Consider the following 18,507-nt stretch of genomic DNA (forward strand, 5'->3'; position numbering starts at 1 on the left):
TTCGCTTCCTCTTCAATCCTCATCATCATGCCGCCCAAGAAGCCTGCTGGTAATGTTGTCCAGGCCGAGGTTGCCTTGCAGCAATCTTTGAAGAATTGCCTCGTCAATCTCCCATCCTCGCTCGTCTCGGTTCTCGTGAATGCGAACACAGTCGCCCAGAATGTCGTCGTCGAGCTCACATACCGCCAACCTCCACCACCGGGTGCTTCGGATAACAGGAATGCCGCGCCCAAGTCTATCTTCGTGGGATGGACGGGCATGCAGAGCAAGCGCAGGATTGCGCCTGTAGTTGGGCGAGACGGCTTGAGAGGCAGCCCAGCAGTCAGCCAACAAGACCTCCCAGCAGTAGAGGTGGATGCCACATTCGCCAGGTTGATCGGGCTTCAAGAAGGGCAAAAGGTGGGCATACTGCTACATCTGGATCCGCCTCAGGCGCATACCATCAACATCGAGCCCTTGACCCCCGTAGACTGGGAGATGATAGAGCTGCATGCTCAATTCTTGGAATTGAACTTCCTCTCTCAGATACGCGCACTCCCCAACCCTCAGGCCGCATCACCGCACCCCCTTACGCTGCATCTGTCCCCTACAACGACCGCGAACATTACCGTCACTTCCATCGCTCCCGCGCCGCCCAACACATCGCTCTTCGTCAAGATCTCGCCCGACGCCGAAGTTATCGTCGCGCCCAAGACGAGGCAAAAGGAAAGGAGCTCAAACCGGGAAAGCAGGAGTGTGGGCGCTGCATCGAGGAAGAGCGGAAAGAGCTCTGCAAGCACAGTCCGGCGACGCAGTGGTCGCGAGGATGCCGCAAGCAAAGGTGTCATCTTCTTGCGTGGTGTTGATCGTAGTGTGGCAAGGGAGTGGTTCGACGAAGAAGAAGATACAGACGCCGAGGGCCTGAAGGTGTGGGTAGACAAGGACGTACTCCTCACTAAGGCCCTCCGAGGGGCCACTTGGGTCTCCATCTCAATCATCAAGCCTGCAGGGCTACAAGAGCCGGTGGATATGTCCAAGGAGCAGGAACAGGAGAAGCCCGCAACGCGCGTAGTCGCCAAGATTATAGCATGGGAAGACGCGCCCGACAGTAGGCACGTGGCGCTTTCAACCGACCTCTGCAAGGTCTTGGGCTTCGACAACTTTGTGGGTGGACTCGTTCGGATCGAAGGCGCTCCAGCTCAGACTCCGAAGCCGCCGGCCATCAAACCGCAAGGTACAAAGAGTCGAGGGAACCGGTTGTCAAGTCTATCAAGATCATACCCTTCTCCACCGCTGCGTCACAAGTCAATGCTTCCTTGAAGTTTGGTGGCGAGTCTAAGCAAGACCAGGAGAACGCGATACAGAAGATCAAAACAACCTACGGAAAGAAGAACGGCCTTCTCGATGGGCCGGTCACAGATGGAATGATACTGCCTCCGGCCAACGACTCCGAGCTTGGCTGGCAAGGAGGTATCGTGAGGTTCGAACCGCCATCATCCACAAGCGGAGTCTCATGGGTGCTCTTCCCCGAGAGGAAGCCCCCGCTTGAACTAGGTCAAGAGGTGTCAACGCCAACAAGCTGGGCCAAGGGCTGGCAGCAGGGTGATCCGCTTCCGCAAACACCCGCGAATCTGGTTGGCATAGATCCTCTTATCCAGCAACTACGATCACATCTAACACACAATTCTTCGGTTCTGCTCACTGGTGGCCTGGGAGCAGGAAAGTCGGAATGCGCTCAACTACTTGCCCATCAACTTCGAACCGAATATCTCTTCAACACCATCTACTTTCCCTGTCGCAAACTGGTAACGGATGAGACGCGAGTTGCGACTATCAAGGAGACCCTGAACAGATTGTTTGCTTCGGCATCATGGGGCGCAAGAGGCGGTGGAAATGCTGTGGTAATTCTAGATGATTTGGACAAGCTATGTCCAGTGGAGACCGAGCTCCAAGTTGGTAATGAGAACGGGCGCAGTCGACATGTCAGCGAGTGCCTAATCAACATCGTAAGGCAATATTGCTCTATGGACTCTGGTGTGGTCTTGCTAGCAACTGCGCAAGGTAAAGAGGCCTTGAACAATGTCATCGTTGGCGGACATATCGTCCGCGAGATTGTCAGTCTCAAGGCCCCCAGCAAAGACGGTAGAAGGAAGGTTCTCGAGATGCTTGCGTTCAAGGATGCCAAGATAGAGCAGTCAAAGGAGCTCAATGGCCATGCCTTCCCACCATCACCATCGAACAGTCGGCCTAGTACCGCTCATCGCAGTCAGCCTAGTATCGACAGCATACCACAACAACCGTCTGATGATTATGCCTTCACCATTGATCCTACAATCGACTTTCTCGACCTCGCCGGCCAGACAGACGGTTACATGCCCGGCGATCTCGTGTTACTCACATCGCGCGCCCGCAACGAAGCATTGATTCGCTCAGTCACGTCGACATCCCCAACTGTCTCTCTCACACGAGAGGACTACACTCAAGCCATCACCGGCTTCACGCCCGCCTCTTTGCGAAACGTTACACTACAATCCTCCACTACAAAATGGGATTCCATCGGCGGTCTCCTCACAACACGACAGGTTCTCTTGGAAACTCTTCAATATCCTACAACCTACGCTCCCATTTTCGCAAAATGCCCACTACGTCTCCGATCAGGTTTACTCCTGTATGGCTACCCTGGATGTGGCAAGACCCTACTCGCATCTGCAGTAGCAGGCGAGTGCGGTCTAAACTTCATCTCAGTCAAAGGACCAGAAATTCTCAACAAGTACATTGGTGCTTCTGAAAAGTCTGTCCGGGATCTCTTTGAACGTGCAGAAGCAGCGCGACCCTGCGTTCTCTTCTTCGATGAGTTCGACAGTATCGCACCGAAGCGTGGACACGACTCAACGGGCGTAACAGACCGTGTCGTCAACCAACTCCTCACTCAAATGGACGGAGCGGAAGGTCTTTCGGGCGTCTACGTCTTAGCTGCTACGTCGCGACCTGATTTGATCGATCCTGCGCTCCTTCGCCCTGGTCGTCTTGACAAATCTCTCTTATGTGATATGCCAGACGTGGAAGAACGCATCGACATCCTGCGTGCCGTAACACGCAAACTACACCTCGCCCCCAGCCTTCTAGGTGACGGCCACGAAGGCGAGAATCTCCGCGAAATAGCAATGAGAACAGAAGGCTATTCGGGTGCAGATCTCCAAGCCGTGGTATATAACGCGCAGCTAGAAGCCATCCACGATGTACTTGGCGACGTGGACCCTTCGAAAATCGACCACAAGAAAGACGGAAACAACGCTACTGCAAGCAACAAGGGCATTCCTGACTTTTCTTACTTCCGCTACGGCGACGATCCTACATCCACCCCCAACTCTTCCGCCCTAGCAACATCCGCTCAACTCACCGAGCGCGCCATGATTGCTCAGAAAATTGCTGCCCTGCAGGCTCTGCGCAAGAAACAGAAACAAATCCAACGTTCTGATGGATCGGCGCAGAGGGAAGACGAAGATAAAGCGAACAAGGAAGAAGAAGACGGTGATGAAAGAAAGGATCCGCAGATTCAGTGGAAACACATAGAGTCGTCTCTTTCTAGTGGACGAAGCAGTATCTCGGCACAAGAGAGGATGCGTCTTGAGAGGATATACAGGGAGTTTGTTGATGGCAGGGATGGTGATTTGCCAAATGGACAGGGAGGAAATGAGATTGGGGGGAGGAGTAGTCTGATGTAATTTGGGGTGTGTAAATCTCGAATCCAACTGTGTAGAGTCAGTCAGTCTTGAGGAATTATGAAGTTTAGTTTTTTTGCGTATGCACTTCATGAGCAAAGATGTGGTATTCGTCCAAGAAATCAAAGGTTAGAGCACGCTAGGATATAAGGTAAATGTATGTGAACCACCCCACACGTTTCTTTCCAGGCCTTTCATATCTCCGTACTTCTTCCTTTCAACTTCCCTCTTCATTTCGGAATAACACCCTTGACGTTCTCGGCAACCTTCTCAAGCTTCTGTTCCACTTTGCCCACGACACCTATCGTCTCCTCCTTGGCCTTGTCCGCCTTACCCGCCAGACTAGCTTCCCGGCCGCCGAAATTCCAGTAGTTGAGGTATCGGTACCCTTGTACGAGTTGCGAGGTGAAGTTGATGGCGTGGCAGCCGAAGAGCAGGTAGTTTGCTGGTGTTACAGCCATGGCGTAGCGCATGAATGTGCCGGAGTAGAGGGTGAGGGCGCCGGTCATGCGGCCGGAGATGCTATTGTGAGAGAGGGGTTAGCTGGGGGTGTTGTGAAAGCGGGGAGGAATTGGGTGGGGGGCAGGATAGGTCATGATCGCGTGCGGGTTGGAAAGTTTGGATAGAGTCAAGAACGAAGGTAGAGTGGAGTAGGACGTACATCTCAGGATCTTTGCTCATGTCCGCAATAGCCGCAATCGGGATACCAAAGTTACTCGCCGGGCCCCAGAAATCTATCTTTGTGTTAGCCAACCACTCTTTCCCTCTACAGCTCCTTCGTTATATCCTCCAGATATCGTCTTCTGCGCACCCTTTCCCAAGCTCTTGCAATGCGCGGTGCCCTCACAACGAGACGGGTGTACATACGAGTCGAGCAAAAGTAATCCGTGTACTTGTTGGAGCGAATCTTCGCATTGAGGGCTTTGATCGCGGCGGCCATCTTGACTGATTTACCGGAAGGAACCGAGGACCGAGTTGCGTGCGGATTGACGTGAAGTTCGTGGGTCGGTTGGTTGCAGTTTGCGAGTTGCGGACGCACGACGGACGGTTTAGATGCCAAGCGATAATTGGGGCCGAACGAACAGGGACCGGGAACCGCAAACTGCTTCCGACAACGGGAAGGACATCACGTGCACGGTGATCCAGCCGGAAATACGAGGAAATAGAGTAGATGACTGGGAGTGATTACACGTAGGCTAATTGGGATGGGCCCGCGAATCACACGTCAACTGCTCTCTAGTGTTGCATGAAATGGGGTATGAAGCTATGAACATTGTTCATTTCATCATGGCAAACACTCAGAATACGGGCACACCTAGACTTGAATGACTGGGGTTACAGTCGTATCTTATGTTTGGACTGATGCGACTGATTCTTGTGAATACATTTAAGCCAGTGGTATAATTCGTGTCCTTCAACCATATCTCAATACACTTTTGAACTTGGTATTTCGCTCTGTCGGTGCTCTTCGCAATCACTGATCGTAACGTAATTTTAGGGACATTCGCTCCCTTGCTACGTGTCGGACGTGACTTTGGTCCTTTTCCAAGGTATCTCCTGAGATCTGTGGTATGGGCACGCGCCGTGTTCGATCGTCCAATGCCAAATCTTTCTAGCAATGTTTCGTTATGATCCTTCGTTGTCCTCCTTCTACCTGCCACCAAAACCAGGGGGTCCACCACGACCAGGGAAGCCGGGCGGCCCACCGAAGCCTGGCGGTGCACCAAATCCAGGAGGTCCACCAGCGGGAGGGAATCCAGCTATAGAATGTTAGCATATGTTTCTCAAGTTGCGCTCAATGGGAACGTACGTGGTCCGCCAGGTGGGCCGCCACGACCTGGGAAGCCTGGCGGGCCTCCAAAGCCTCCAGGTGCGCCTGGGAAGCCACCTCCGAAGCCAGGACCAGGGCCTCCAACACCAGGAGCTGGTCCAGTAAGACCGACTGGGAGGCCACGTCCAGCAGGACGAGCGACACCGGGCCCTGCAGCCAGCGCGGCAGCAGTAGATGGTCCTCCAGCGTTTGCACCAAGTCGCGCGGCAGGGTCTGCAGGCGGTGGTCCGTCGACTGATAACGAGATTACGTGCGCGCCACGAATAATAGTAAGTCCAATCGCGCGTCGCTCTTCAGTCTCGGTGACTTGCTGGGTTGCGCCGGGCGCGGCTTTGCCCCTTCTTCGTGTACGTCGGAACTCTTCTGTGTCGGCGAGAACAAGGTTCATGTGCTGTAGAGAGCTGGTTAGCAGAGTCAACAGGGGAAAGTTCGCGACACTGACCTTGTCGAATGCGAGCATCTGCCCGACCATTTGTCTACCATCTTGTAGGGTGACTTTCATGCGGTAGTTGATCTGGCTATGTAAGTTGCATGCGACTATGAGCGGAAACTGGAGCGCTTACTAGATTTTGCTATATCACCAGGCGTCAGTCAGTTTCTATGCGCGTCTTCTCTCAGGTCAAGGACTCGAGCTGCTAGGCAGATTTACTTACCATCTTTCCCTGTCGGTTTGCGGCGCCAGACATGATTGGTATAGCGCGTCCGAGGACGACTTGAAGCTCAGAGAATGGGTATGTAAAAGTATTGAGAGATTGTCCCCTTGCAGTTGGCGATAGGCGGGGCGTATGGAGCTGTTTGTTCGCGATCAAAGTTGCAGTTCGTAGCTACGCAGCCTGGCACGTGCACGGCGGGCTTGGCTCTAAGTAAGCGAGCACACCCCATCAAAATTATTACATCGATCGCGACTTCAACACCAGCGACACGACAACCCACCCAACGACTACTAACCTCCGCAGTCATCACCATGGTACGCACACCGAATTTCGACCGCCAATTGCTCTGCGCAAACTAACAGCCATGACAGTCCGACTCCAAGGCCTCCAACCCCATGCGGGAGCTCCGCATCCAGAAGCTCGTCCTCAACATCTCCGTCGGCGAGTCTGGTGATCGTCTCACTCGTGCCGCCAAGGTGCTCGAGCAGCTTTCCGGTCAAACTCCCGTCTACTCCAAGGCCCGCTACACTGTCCGTACTTTCGGTATCCGAAGGAACGAAAAGATCGCTGTCCACGTCACCGTCCGTGGCCCCAAGGCCGAGGAGATCCTCGAGCGTGGTCTCAAGGTCAAGGAGTACGAGCTCCGCAAGCGCAACTTCTCCGAGTCTGGTAACTTCGGTTTCGGTATCAGCGAGCACATCGACTTGGGTATCAAGTACGACCCCAGCATTGGGTATGTGGAATCTGGATCCTGAGTGTGAGAGAGAGAGAGAGAGAGACATTGGCTGACTGGAGCAGTATCTACGGTATGGACTTCTACGTCTGCATGACCCGCCCCGGTGAGCGTGTCGCCAAGCGCAGGAGGTGCCAGAGCAAGATCGGCGCTTCCCACAAGGTCAACCAACAGGAGACCATCAAGTGGTACAAGAACCGATTCGAGGGTATCGTCCGATAAGCGTATCGTCGGTTGGGGGGAAAGGAACGAAGTGAAGATTTTGCACGATCACCAGCATTTTCGGTCTCGGGGGGTTCGGTCCTACGGAGTCCTGGGAATGTATCTTACAAAAGAGCAAGCATTGAACTTGCGGCCTATCAATGGAGCGACCTCGTCTCTAACGAGCAGGTCTACGATCACAAACACAATGGAGGCTTCACTTGGGTGAATGTTCCGCATAACCATTGTGTGATCATTTCTATGCTCGTTGTTGTCGCATGTGATGTGTCTGTTTGTGTTGTACTGACATGACAGGGTCCGACTAGTACACCCAGATACCTCAATGCCATCAACACTTGATCTACATGTCTGTGCTGGACGAGTGTGATGGCTTTGCACTAAGAGATTTAGGTTACAAGAAACGTCCTATCTAGTGTTTGTCTAGCTTCGCAAGCGGCACGCGTACCCAAAGCCCGAGCCTTTAACATTCGACAATAATTCTTGGACATTTTTGTCACCATAAGCTTGCATGCTCTGATGGACGAACGCCTTCTGATTATGAATGATGTTCGTCCGAGCAAAAATGAACAAACATCCTACTAGCACAAGTGCCGTTTACACATTGACACAAAGTGACCTCCTAACTTACGGACAATCTATGTAGATGCCATAATTACATCAGTTCAATTTATCACCATTCGTTTCTTCTCCAAGCCCACAGCACTTTACACTCAGCCACCAAAGTTACATACTGGTAGGTTCACGCGCCTTGGGGCTACCGCAAGCAATCCCGAGCGGTAAAAAATAGGCTGGCGGCTGCAGTCCCGTAGACCTTTTCTGCGGCCCCAGGTCACAGTGCGATGATGGGTTTGGCGAGACGCTCGGGTTGTGTGTGTGTGTGTGTGTGTGTGTGTGTGTGGCGTGGGTGACTGACGTCAACCGTGAGGCGCAGGTTTGAGTTTAATTTGAGTAGGATAAGAAACGGTAGGTAGGAACTGGTGGGTGGTGGTGGTGGTGGTGGTTCGATGGACATGCGACGTAAAGGGAGAATATCGGAATTTGTGTACGGTTCTGTTGTGTTGATACCAGTGGCAAAACATCAATCGCGTCATTGCAAGTAAATAGAAATCATGAATAGAAAGGGTAAGATCTTAATATTGCATCTAGCATTCTCAAAGATCGTGATAGGATCTGATTCTGTTCTGTTGTAGTAATTCTACAATCCCCATGTCTTACAACGAGAGGCGTAGTAAAGAGGCATTTTACTTCAAAGGTATCTTAAAATCCCAGTACCGGAACACCAATTAGCGATAGACAATGGATAAACAAAAGAAAAAGAAAAAAGCCCGGCCGAAGCCTTGCTCCAAGAGATGGAAGAATGTACATGTCCTGATATCGTTCGCAAAAACCATGCAACCAGATTCCAGATTGATTGAGAAGAGAAAAGGGTACGATGCGCGCTAAATCCACAATACAACACACACGCGCGCAAACGACAAGCTAAACCACTTTATCGCTGACCGGTCACTGATGACCCAAAGTCAAAGCCAGTGGGATGTTGTTGCTGTGGTGGTGGGTATGATGGTGATGCTAGTGGTGTGTAGGCACCGGGAATGGGAACAGCAGCGTACTGCTGTTCACCTGGTGCAGCATCAACGTGCTCGTTCCTCCTTTCTTGGAATCCCGGGGATGGTAGTGGCGGCGATACAGTGCCTGTCCGTACTGGTGCAGAGTCAAAGCCATCTTGCTCCATTCTTGGTGTCGCACCAGTAACCTTGATAGGTGGAGCCTGAAGCGTGAATGGCTGGGGTTGAGCAATCTCGCGCGCGTATGCGTATTGTACTTTGTCGCTCTCACCAGCTTCGGCTGCAGAGTGCGGGTCGACGTACATTGGGTGGCCTGGAGGTGGGCGCCAGCCGCCGGAGCGAGGAGACATGGGACCGAAGCCAGGGGTGTTGGGTGCGGATTGTGAGCGGAGCTGGGCAAGGTAGAGATCAGATCGGGCGCGGTCGCGCATGGCCATGGACTTGCGAAGCTTGCGCTTGGACCAGAAGCGATAAAAGACAATACCGTAGATGGCGATGACAAGAACTTCGATTACGACTTCGATGATGCAGCAGACAAGCGCCCAGTTCTGATGAAGTGTTAGTGTTCGGTTCGCTTGTGCTGTGGGAACAGAGTCTTTGCTTACCTGGAGACGGCAGACAAGGCCATAGGCAATGTCATCCTCAAAGAGATGTCGTCGCTTGTTGTCAACGCAGGACCAACCCCACATATCCTTGTTGTTGTTCTGAGCTTTGCTTTGGTTGAAGACGGCTGCACCAACACCCCACATAACAATGCTGAAGATGAAGAATCCAACAGCAAAGACAGTGTAGTACGCGGCAACCTTTTCGGCTCGATGATGACCTCCTCTCCAGTAGGCGATAATGACAAAGATGGACATGACCAGGGAAACACAGGCGATGGAGAGCAGAAGGATTTGAGGCCAGACTTTGGTGTTGTCGGCCCATGGTGGGAGACCGTTTCTCGGTGCGAGACTCTTTGTGGCGTTGAAGATGGCGAAAGCACTTGCGACCATGGCAAGAACGATGAGCGAGCAGGCAAAGTTGATACCCCGTAGGAAGATCTTTGCTAGTCGTACGCGAACTTTGATTTTCTAGGTATCGTTAGTAACTGTGTTTAGCTCAGTACGGACTAGAGATTTACCAAGTCCTTTGCTTGCTCCTTGTCGGTCATTGCTTCCCGCTTCTCAAGCTGATGCTCTTCCCGGAAGGTAGGGCTCATGATTGAAATTGCACCTGGTGTCCGTGGGGGAGCACCGGGCGACTTCAACGCACTCTTGAGCGGAGTCTTTGGTGTTGGTGGAGGAAGGTACCTCCGGTCGGTCTCCTCCATCTCGACGGATTGCATGTAGCCGAAGCCTGTGTCTGCGATCTGGGGTTGTGGCTTGTAGTGGTTTGTAGGGTACTCGACAGGTGACCGAGGAGGATCAACCGGCGAGTAGACTGATGTTGCTTCGGCGAAGCGTGCTGTGCGTGGTGTCCTGACGTCGATGGAGTCTTTGGAGCTTCGTCGTTCAATCGTGATCTGAGTAACCTTCTTATCGTTGGCGGCCATTCTAAAACGTTCCAAGGTTCACTCGAGGAAGTTGGAGGCTTTCATGTAGTGGAGACGGAAGAGAGATGGATAGGAATGTGCAACAAAACGATAACGACCAGAATCCAGCCCAGCTTAGACCAGTCGCAAAAGGTTAAGAGAGACACTTGATAAAAGACGCACGACGTATTACAATAAGAGACCTGCTGGAGAAAAGAAAAGGTCTAGCAATGGGCGAAGCGCTGGGCTTTTAGACTCGGGGCGCTTCGAAGAGGCAACGGTCGAGGATTGGATAGTGGGGAGCACGGATGGTAGCAGGTGGAGAAGGTTGCGATGGGAAAGCGGGCGGGTACTTACAACGTTCTAAATGTATGGCGCCTAGAGGAGGGCTGCTGGGAGTACTGCAGGTCCCCGTCTGATAGGCTGTCTTGGGAGACGAGCTGAATGCCAATGGCGCGCAGAGGAGGGAGGGGAGTGGTGGCCCAGAAATAGACGCCCGGGTGAAGTCGATAAACGATTTACAAACGATGCGCATCCAGACCTGAACAATGCAGCGCGAAGAGCTTGGTTTATGGACAAAGCTGACAAGGTGCTTATGCTGTCTGTCAGCGTGGCAATGGCTGCTTTTCCCCCACGTCTGTCAGATGGGTCAGTCGTACGTGTATTCTCTTGCGCCTCTCGACGTTGCGAGGACGCTCAGAGGTATAGGAAAAACCAGCGGCGGGACCATGCTACCACGCCTCGTGCCCGCCGGGAGCGAACTCTGCCCAGCGAGTTGGCGTCGAGGTGGGCAGGGCATAGATTCACTGACACCCAATAAGTGCAAGACGTTTGACGCCTGCAAAACGCGACATGGTGGTTGAGGCCGGTGAGTGGTCGAAGGGTGCAGGGCCAGTGCATTAAACAGAGTGTGCGCTAGGGCAGATTAAGCTTGCGGGAAGCGCGCAGGATTGTGTGACAACCAATGGCGGCGGGAAGGAGCCCCCAAGACGAGAGGGAAGGCGCCGCCCCGCTTTGATAGCGGCCCACCACACCACCGTCGAGTCCAAAGGCGACTTCGAGGCCATCCAAGACAGCAGAAGAGTCAAGGCCAGACGGGACCTGCAAGTCTCCGATCCGCTTCTTTCGCAGACTTTGGTGACGCCAGCTCGAGTGACATAAAACGATCCGCATGTCCGCTGGCATTTCATCAGCAGCCTGTTTGGATCAATTCAAGAAGCCTTGGCTGTAAGCAGCTGTCAATGCCGGTACGTGGTGATGTGAGCGCTGCTGCATCGTGCGGCTAGGGTCTTCTGCGCCTATTACGGCCATCACCCAGCTAGAGCCTGCACGACCAGGCACAACGTATGCTAAATCTTCTCGGATCGACTCGCTAGCATCCGATCAAGATATTTACCTGGATAGCCTCGGCCGTCTAGCTGTCTTGAGGTAGTTTTGTTTCGTTTCTTGCTGCACGGTTATTTTTGGTCCATGGCTGCATCGTGGGGTAGTACCAAGTCATGGCGATGATGCGCCGGCCATCCAACGGGGAACTATTGTCTTTTCGCGCTGGCGCATTCGAGAATCCCATGAGGCCACGATGATCTTGGTCAGTGGAATCGCCGCCTGAGTGCGTTGTTGGGAGCAAGGGAGACTGTGATGAACTGCTCCCATTGCCGCCTCATCGACTACGCCCCAGGGCCGTCCCACCGTGCAGCAAGTGCCGATGGTGTTGGCAGTTATCGGTCTTCGCTCACTTCCATATTTGAGACATGAACGCCCTCCCGTAAATGTCGGAGAGTACAAGTTCGGGTCAAATCTCTGCACCATTTGCAATCCGCACAGCCCAAAAGTAGTTCCATCTCTCTTCGCTTCATGGTGCTTCTCCCAGCCCGCCTACACTTGCATTTGCCACTCCCATCCATCGTGCTAGCTGCTAGTTCTTACCAGCCTCCCATCTTCACCAGCCTAATAATATCCTGTTTCATGCATATCCTCATTACCATGGCGATAATTTCACTACACTGGGACCATCCGTTCCCCGCCGCATGCAAGGCAGGTGATCAGCCGGGGCCAAAACGGCCGTGCAACCCGTTTCGAAACAATTTTACCCTCTTTTAGCCTCGCTTCCTTGTCGCTGGGTACATCTCATTCGAGTGCGTCTTCTTCCTTGTCGCTTTGATATTGCTCGTGCAGGAAGACGTACTGTTTTCTGATGTATTTGTCGTCATTAGGGCTGAGAAGTTGCGTGGTCGTACGACACTTTCGCGGATTCTGCCTTTCCTCTCGCTACTGTTCTAAGAACGGTGGTATTAATAGCCATATGTGACGAAGGCTGCATAGGGCGATACAAGATGTATATTGGAAGAAAGAGACGCGATAAAAGTAGAAGGTTGACGCTGGGCAAGAGAGTAGGATTTCTTTTTGGAACGCCGATGCTAATTGAAGATTGGAAATGAATACACGCGCATGATGACGTTCGCTCGAAATTTGTACAATGAACTGACCAAAGGATGGAAAGATAGGTAGCGCAGTGAGTGTTCCCTCCAATTCTGCAGATAGGTTCCCGTGCGAAGAGAGCCTTAATACTCGCAACCTCGACATAGGTTTAACAGGGTCTCTTTTTCGTTCCCGTATTCTTGACGCTGAACAACGGATCAGGAACCATCCCCATCTCATCGTCGCTTGACGACTTTTCATTAACTTGATACCTGTCCAACTTTTCGTCCGCTATACCTTGGCACGCAAAGCTAATATCCGAAGTTCTCTTCTTCCTCCCTACATGCACACCGTCTAGCGTCTCCATCGCACTTTGCTTCAACGATTTACTAGCTTCGTACGCAGGACCTACAAATTTATCACGCCAATGTGTTGCGTGAAAGCCATCGCTTCCAGCTACCTTTTCTCTCTCAATGCCCTTGCCGGTCCTCTTTGAGGGGCTGAGATGAAGTGTTGCGAGGTGAAAAGATCGCGGCGACGGCCGCCCGACCTCCTTCTTCTTTTCATAGGTACTAGGCGGTCGAGGTAAGGGAGTACCCATGTGGGTTACAGGAAGTGACATGGCAGCTGCAGGTCCGCCAACCCCACCGCATTCTGCAGCGACATTAACTGTGACACCTTCGCTTGATACCATCAGTGGACCAGGATGAGAAATCTTGGACTTCAAAGAGTGGGGTGCTTTGCAAGGCGAATGCTTCCACCACGTGTAGGTTGGTTCTTTCTCGGTGCACTGTGGTGAATCTCCTGACATTCTGTCCTTGGTTCGTCGTGCCTTCGGTGCTGCGTCCAACTGTGGAACAGGAGGAAGGGGTTTGTTCACATCGACGGTGCTCTGGATACTCTTATTGATGGCTACAGGCACCTCATAGCTCGAGCTTGAGAAGCCAGAGTCTCTTCTCAGATCAGAACGACCAGATTCTCTCCCTTTACCACCACTCTGAGGTTGAGGTGACCGTGGTCGTAGTGGTGGGAAGACTACTCTATCCGGACTTGTTGGGAATAGAAGAGGTAGTGACTCTATGTTCTCTTCGTCAACCATTGGTTCAGATGATATACTCTGCGTCATTTCACCATCAACTCGTCTTTGGCTGCGTGCCTGCTGATACGCTTCCCACACCTTCTGCCCCTCGCCTTTTGGGCCTACATGGTAAATTTCCTTAGCTGCGCGGTACAACGGAGTTGAACTGCAGATACCTTGCTGCTGAACATGCGTTCGCTTCGAAGATGCAGCCTGATTTGCATCAAATGTTCCATATAAATCCTGTTTCTGCCACGAGTTGTTGGCGTTTGACCCAGGCTCCTCTATCGAAGCTGGGGAATGAGGAGAAACATTCACACTCGATTCTCTTAAAGTCTGTTCAAGCCTCGAGAAGTCCATGAGCTGGAGTGTTGGTAAAGGAGTGTCCCGACGGGAGACTCTGGTACAAACTGCAGGAGACTTTGGTGGTAGTGGTCTCGCATCGTCTCTCATTGATGACAGCGCGGGCGTCCTGAGAGAAACATTCTTGACGTCGCTCGGCGAAACGAAGTCCCGGCTGGTGCATATTGAGGTTTGTGTTCTAGCATCAACGTTCTTTCTAGCTATCGTTGAAGAGCCAGCTGTGACCCATTCAGTACTCTCAGTGTTACGTCTCATACGGTGTTCATTCTTGGTAAATGGATTGATGACTTTTCGCGGGTTAGCCATCGCAGAGTGAATGGTTCTAGCAATTACGCTTCTTAGTGTGGTGATTCGTAGACAGACTCGCCTTTTCGTATGATACCAGTATATTTAGTGATGCGCAGGATTAGTGACGGAGACTGGGTGCAAAACAGGAGAGTCTACTCATACGAGGTTGATTTCGCCTAGAACACCTTTGATCGAGTTAAGAATTCAACTCGGGGTCAGATGTTGTATGTGCCTGAGACAAAGCGCTATGAAATTGGACGGTGCTGCTAGTCACAAAGTCCTGGTACCGAGCACGTAAGACAATAGAACAAAGCATTGCAGTCTTTGGTAGCTGCATGTTGTGCTCTGGTTGAATGACATGTCAAGAAGCCAGCTATTTATTGTTCCTGATACTGCATTGTTTGATGACGTTGCGCAGGTGAGTTGGGAGCGAAGGCACTCACCTAGGCAGCTCTTAAGCCAGAACATGATGATTAAACACAGGAAGACTGAAAAAAGTTTTTGTCATTAAACGCTAATATGAACGCGCCTCCACATATGATATTGATCTAAAGAAATTTCGTAAGAAGAGAAAAGAAAAGAGTGGGCATGGCTCCTACTAGGAGCACTCTACACACCCAACCTCAATCCCCTCAATCACCATAGGCTTACTGTACTCACTTGGTACGTTGCCCATATCCATATCCATATCCTTCACACTGCCAGTCTCGCTCTGCGTCTCACTTCCAAGAGCAGAGTCGCTCTTCCTCCTCCTTGCCTCGGTCTCTTCTTCAATGTACGCATACTCGTTCCTCCAATCGCACAACATCTTGCTCGTGACATTGCTACCTCCACAAAGCACGATCACGACTTTGTCTTCTGGTCGAACGGGACGGCCAAGTGCTTTCTCGAGCCGGCCGTCGTAGCAGAGAGCGACGTTGATACCGCAGGCAAGCTCTACCATGATGCGTTCGTCGTCTGCGAGACGCCAGCAGCCCATTGCTGCTTCTGCGTCAGGTAAGACTACGCTTTGGACGTTGCCTCGCTGGCCGTATTTAAATGTGGCGTCTGTTACGCGGGCGCAGCCTAGACTTGTTGCTTGGGATGTGATTTTGGGTAATGTGATGAGTTCCTTGGCTTGGAGTGATGCGTTCAAGCTCTCGGCACCGGCAGTCTCCATAGCGAGAATGGTTGTCTTGCTCATTTGGTGTTTGTCCATGGACTGGCAGATACCGTTGATTAGACCACCACCGCCGACAGAGCAAATCAATACGTCTGGCTCGCCAGGGAGTTGAGCCGCAATCTCATCCATGCAGGTACTGTTGCCTTGCCAGATGTCTGGGTGGTCAAATGGTGGGCAGTAAATCGTCGATGTTTGTGCCTGTTGGAAGCGTCAGTGTCCCAGTCTACATGTATTCAAGAGGATGACCGTACGTAGGGCATGACATGCTCCTTGAGGTATGTGTCGGCGTCCTTCCAAGCTGCACCGTATTGGATAACTTCATATGCACCCGCTGCTCGTAGTTTGGCTACCATCAAAGGTGCTGTGGCAGTTGGTACGACGACAGTGCATAGTAAGTTGAGAGCGCGAGCCGAGTGAACAGCAGCGAGCCCTGCATTGCCACCGCTGGATGCGAATATATGAGGCCGCGAGCCTTGTGGGAGTTCTTCGAGACGACGGAGGATGTAGTTGCCAATTCCTCTAGTAAATGAATCAGTACGTATACTAGACAGTGGCTCCAGGGAGTGGTTGCTTACCGTGATTTGAATGATCCAGAAGGTTGGAGATTCTCCAGCTTGAGGAAGATTCTGCTTCTACGATTTAGAATTCCCTTTTCTCAAGGATGATGCTACGAGGCGGCATGAGGGGGTTGGAGGGGTATGGATGAAGAGGAAGTGTGACCGTACCATCCTGCTGCTTCTGATAATGCATACGACTCCCTCAATGGAGTCGAACCCATGGGCTTTGCTCGGGTTCCTCATCGGCATAGCACTGCTTGACAGCCATGTTGCAAGTTGGTAATAGAATGGGATATCACAGAAAGGTATTAGAAGCAAATGTAGGATGATGAAGAGCAGATGAGGGGCTTGATGTTTGGTGTTTGATGTTCAGAAACGCTTTGTCTGGTACGAACTCAAGGATACAAGAGCCACTCCTTTATCTCTACCATGATGTCTTATCGCTCCGCAAGCACCCGCAACCCTAGTGCCCATGTCGATGAGCCAGAGGGGTAAGGAAGCACTATGGCACACCGATTCCAAGATATGTTGTATCGATTACCCTATAAAGTGCATAAATTACCCTATAGATACTCGATAAGGAACAAGCGACCACGCTGCGACTGCAAAATGACACAAGCATGAGACCGGTACTCAGCAGCTTAGGCCAGGGTTTGGATTTCCAGAAGCGGTTATCAACGGCGGGACTGGTTTCTGCCAGGGCTTGCCGCCTCAGAACAGTGGTGGACTTGGCGCGACCTTGCCTATCAGAGGACGCGCATCAGTCTTCCATGCAGGCGGTCAGTCCAGAAGGCTCGGAGCCGATAACAACTCGGCGAAATTGTAAAGACGGGGTTGGCTGGGAGGCTGATGTTAGGATGACACGACGGGGTTGCGGGAATGACGCGAGGGATCCCCGACGGAAAGGAAAACTCATACACATGAGTGGAAGACGCGTCCATGCTCCCATCACGATCCAGCTTTCCTGTCGATAGCTATCGTCGTTTCAGACAAGGCTTCCCCAAACTGAGGTTTGCATGCGGATGTCCGAACATAAAACGCGGATCCGCAACCTGTCTTGAAAACGCTAATTGGGTATCTCTGTAATGTTTCTCAAGTTTACGCTAATACTGGGGTTTAAGCAGCAACCTTCGGGTGATCGAGGAGACCTTTCCTGAAGTTCCAGTAATTTGCGCGGATCGGATCGTACTTTGTCGCCAAAAGCTCCAGGGCCTTCTCCGCATTCTCTTTGCTATCTTCCTCTTCCGCATATATGTCCGCTAGGAGATCGAGAGCGTGGCTTGAGTGGACATCGTCTGGCTTCCGCACATCAGCGAATTCACCCGCAAAGTCCTTGAGAGTCGACTTGGGAAGTTCCGCTGCGCGAATAATGCCCAAGATGTAGTTCCATGGGCTCTGGTTCTGGGGGGCTTTCCGGATTGCTGCTTTGGTGTACCTAGTAGGGTTAGTACAGTCGAACAGCTTATGGCGACAACAGAAACGTACTCTATCTCTCGGTTCACAAGATCTGCACTCGGTTTTCCCTCGCGACCGCCAACGACTAGGTAGTAGCGATGGTTCCAAGCAGAGTTGTTGCGCACATCCTCCTCAATCATGCTGTGTGTCCACTCTAGCTCTTCGGGCTTGTCGAAAAGATCGAACCGCTTGACCAACCATTGCCTATAGCTCCACACATGGTAGTTCTTAGAGTCAAGCTCCAGCATGGAGTTTATGAACTCTGGTTCGCCCTCGCACGAGCCGAGCTCATCAATAATAGTGTGTCGGTGGTGCCAGATCTGGTAGTTCTTGAGGTGCTTGAGTGCGGTTGGGTTGAGCCATGCGATTTCGTCTTTCAGTGATCGCCCGATCTCTGAGATGGTTCTGGCGCGGTAGAGCCTGCGGGTTGTTAGTAGTGTAGATGTTGGGAAGCTCCATGTGAACACCAGTGTCTCCTCCGAAACTCCGCAACTCGACCGAGTGTCGGACTTACCAAACAGTGTAGTGCGCGGGGTTCATGCTGATGATGTGCTCAGTAAGGCCAAGGACCCTTTCGCTGAACTCGTTCTTCGCCATGACGGCGCGCAGGTAGCCCATAGCCTCGCTGTACTCCTCCGTGTATGCGATGGCAGCGAGTGGATGCAGGCCGCCGTCATCCTGGGGGAGAGGGTCAATGTCCGCCCATGCCTCGTCGTCGTGATAGTATTTCGGCATATTTTCCTTTATACCCTTTGCTTTGGAGTCAGCAAACTGTGTGGTTGTGGATAGCAATGCGCGCAGCAGGCGATATGACGACAGGAAGATGTCCTTGAGCCAGGCGCGAATGAAGTTGAAGGCCATAGTGGGGTGCACTGGAGCTTATGTCCGTTGCTTGGCGGGAAACCACAGACACCACGCTCTTTTCATGCGCATTCGCAGAACAATAGCAAGCCATTTCCACGAGAATC

General features: G+C 52.1%; 7 protein-coding genes across 7 annotated transcripts; 2 read left to right on the forward strand and 5 right to left on the reverse strand.

Moving 5' to 3' along the window:
- Positions 1-27: 27 nt before the first annotated feature.
- ALTATR162_LOCUS10810 (uncharacterized protein) lies at positions 28-3,704 on the forward strand (the record flags this gene model as incomplete). Its single annotated transcript, XM_043318450.1, has 2 exons — positions 28-1,147; positions 1,192-3,704. The coding sequence occupies 2 exons, from the start codon at positions 28-30 to the stop codon at positions 3,702-3,704; spliced, it is 3,633 nt and encodes a 1,210-aa protein (XP_043174385.1).
- Positions 3,705-3,931: 227 nt separating this feature from the next.
- Positions 3,932-4,641, reverse strand: ALTATR162_LOCUS10811 (uncharacterized protein; the record flags this gene model as incomplete). Its single annotated transcript, XM_043318451.1, has 3 exons — positions 3,932-4,223; positions 4,363-4,435; positions 4,569-4,641. The coding sequence occupies 3 exons, from the start codon at positions 4,639-4,641 to the stop codon at positions 3,932-3,934; spliced, it is 438 nt and encodes a 145-aa protein (XP_043174386.1).
- A 710-nt stretch (positions 4,642-5,351) lies between these two features.
- Positions 5,352-6,218, reverse strand: ALTATR162_LOCUS10812 (uncharacterized protein; the record flags this gene model as incomplete). The annotated part of the gene is made up of 4 exons (XM_043318452.1): positions 5,352-5,461; positions 5,512-5,923; positions 5,975-6,046; positions 6,186-6,218. The coding sequence occupies 4 exons, from the start codon at positions 6,216-6,218 to the stop codon at positions 5,352-5,354; spliced, it is 627 nt and encodes a 208-aa protein (XP_043174387.1).
- Positions 6,219-6,496: 278 nt separating this feature from the next.
- On the forward strand, positions 6,497-7,140 carry ALTATR162_LOCUS10813 (uncharacterized protein; the record flags this gene model as incomplete). The annotated part of the gene is made up of 3 exons (XM_043318453.1): positions 6,497-6,499; positions 6,557-6,918; positions 6,984-7,140. The coding sequence occupies 3 exons, from the start codon at positions 6,497-6,499 to the stop codon at positions 7,138-7,140; spliced, it is 522 nt and encodes a 173-aa protein (XP_043174388.1).
- Positions 7,141-8,629: 1,489 nt separating this feature from the next.
- On the reverse strand, positions 8,630-10,239 carry ALTATR162_LOCUS10814 (uncharacterized protein; the record flags this gene model as incomplete). The annotated part of the gene is made up of 3 exons (XM_043318454.1): positions 8,630-9,253; positions 9,311-9,778; positions 9,829-10,239. The coding sequence occupies 3 exons, from the start codon at positions 10,237-10,239 to the stop codon at positions 8,630-8,632; spliced, it is 1,503 nt and encodes a 500-aa protein (XP_043174389.1).
- Positions 10,240-12,805: 2,566 nt separating this feature from the next.
- Positions 12,806-16,352, reverse strand: ALTATR162_LOCUS10815 (uncharacterized protein; the record flags this gene model as incomplete). The annotated part of the gene is made up of 5 exons (XM_043318455.1): positions 12,806-14,364; positions 15,026-15,725; positions 15,779-16,046; positions 16,103-16,153; positions 16,339-16,352. The coding sequence occupies 5 exons, from the start codon at positions 16,350-16,352 to the stop codon at positions 12,806-12,808; spliced, it is 2,592 nt and encodes an 863-aa protein (XP_043174390.1).
- Positions 16,353-17,200: 848 nt separating this feature from the next.
- Positions 17,201-18,400, reverse strand: ALTATR162_LOCUS10816 (uncharacterized protein; the record flags this gene model as incomplete). The annotated part of the gene is made up of 3 exons (XM_043318456.1): positions 17,201-17,519; positions 17,570-17,959; positions 18,054-18,400. 3 exons carry the CDS (start codon positions 18,398-18,400, stop codon positions 17,201-17,203), a joined length of 1,056 nt encoding a protein of 351 aa, XP_043174391.1.
- Between the last annotated feature and the right edge of the window lie 107 nt (positions 18,401-18,507).

This window comes from Alternaria atra, assembly GCF_907166805.1.
Source record: "Alternaria atra isolate CS162 genome assembly, contig: 34, whole genome shotgun sequence".
Classification (NCBI taxonomy): domain Eukaryota; kingdom Fungi; phylum Ascomycota; class Dothideomycetes; order Pleosporales; family Pleosporaceae; genus Alternaria; species Alternaria atra.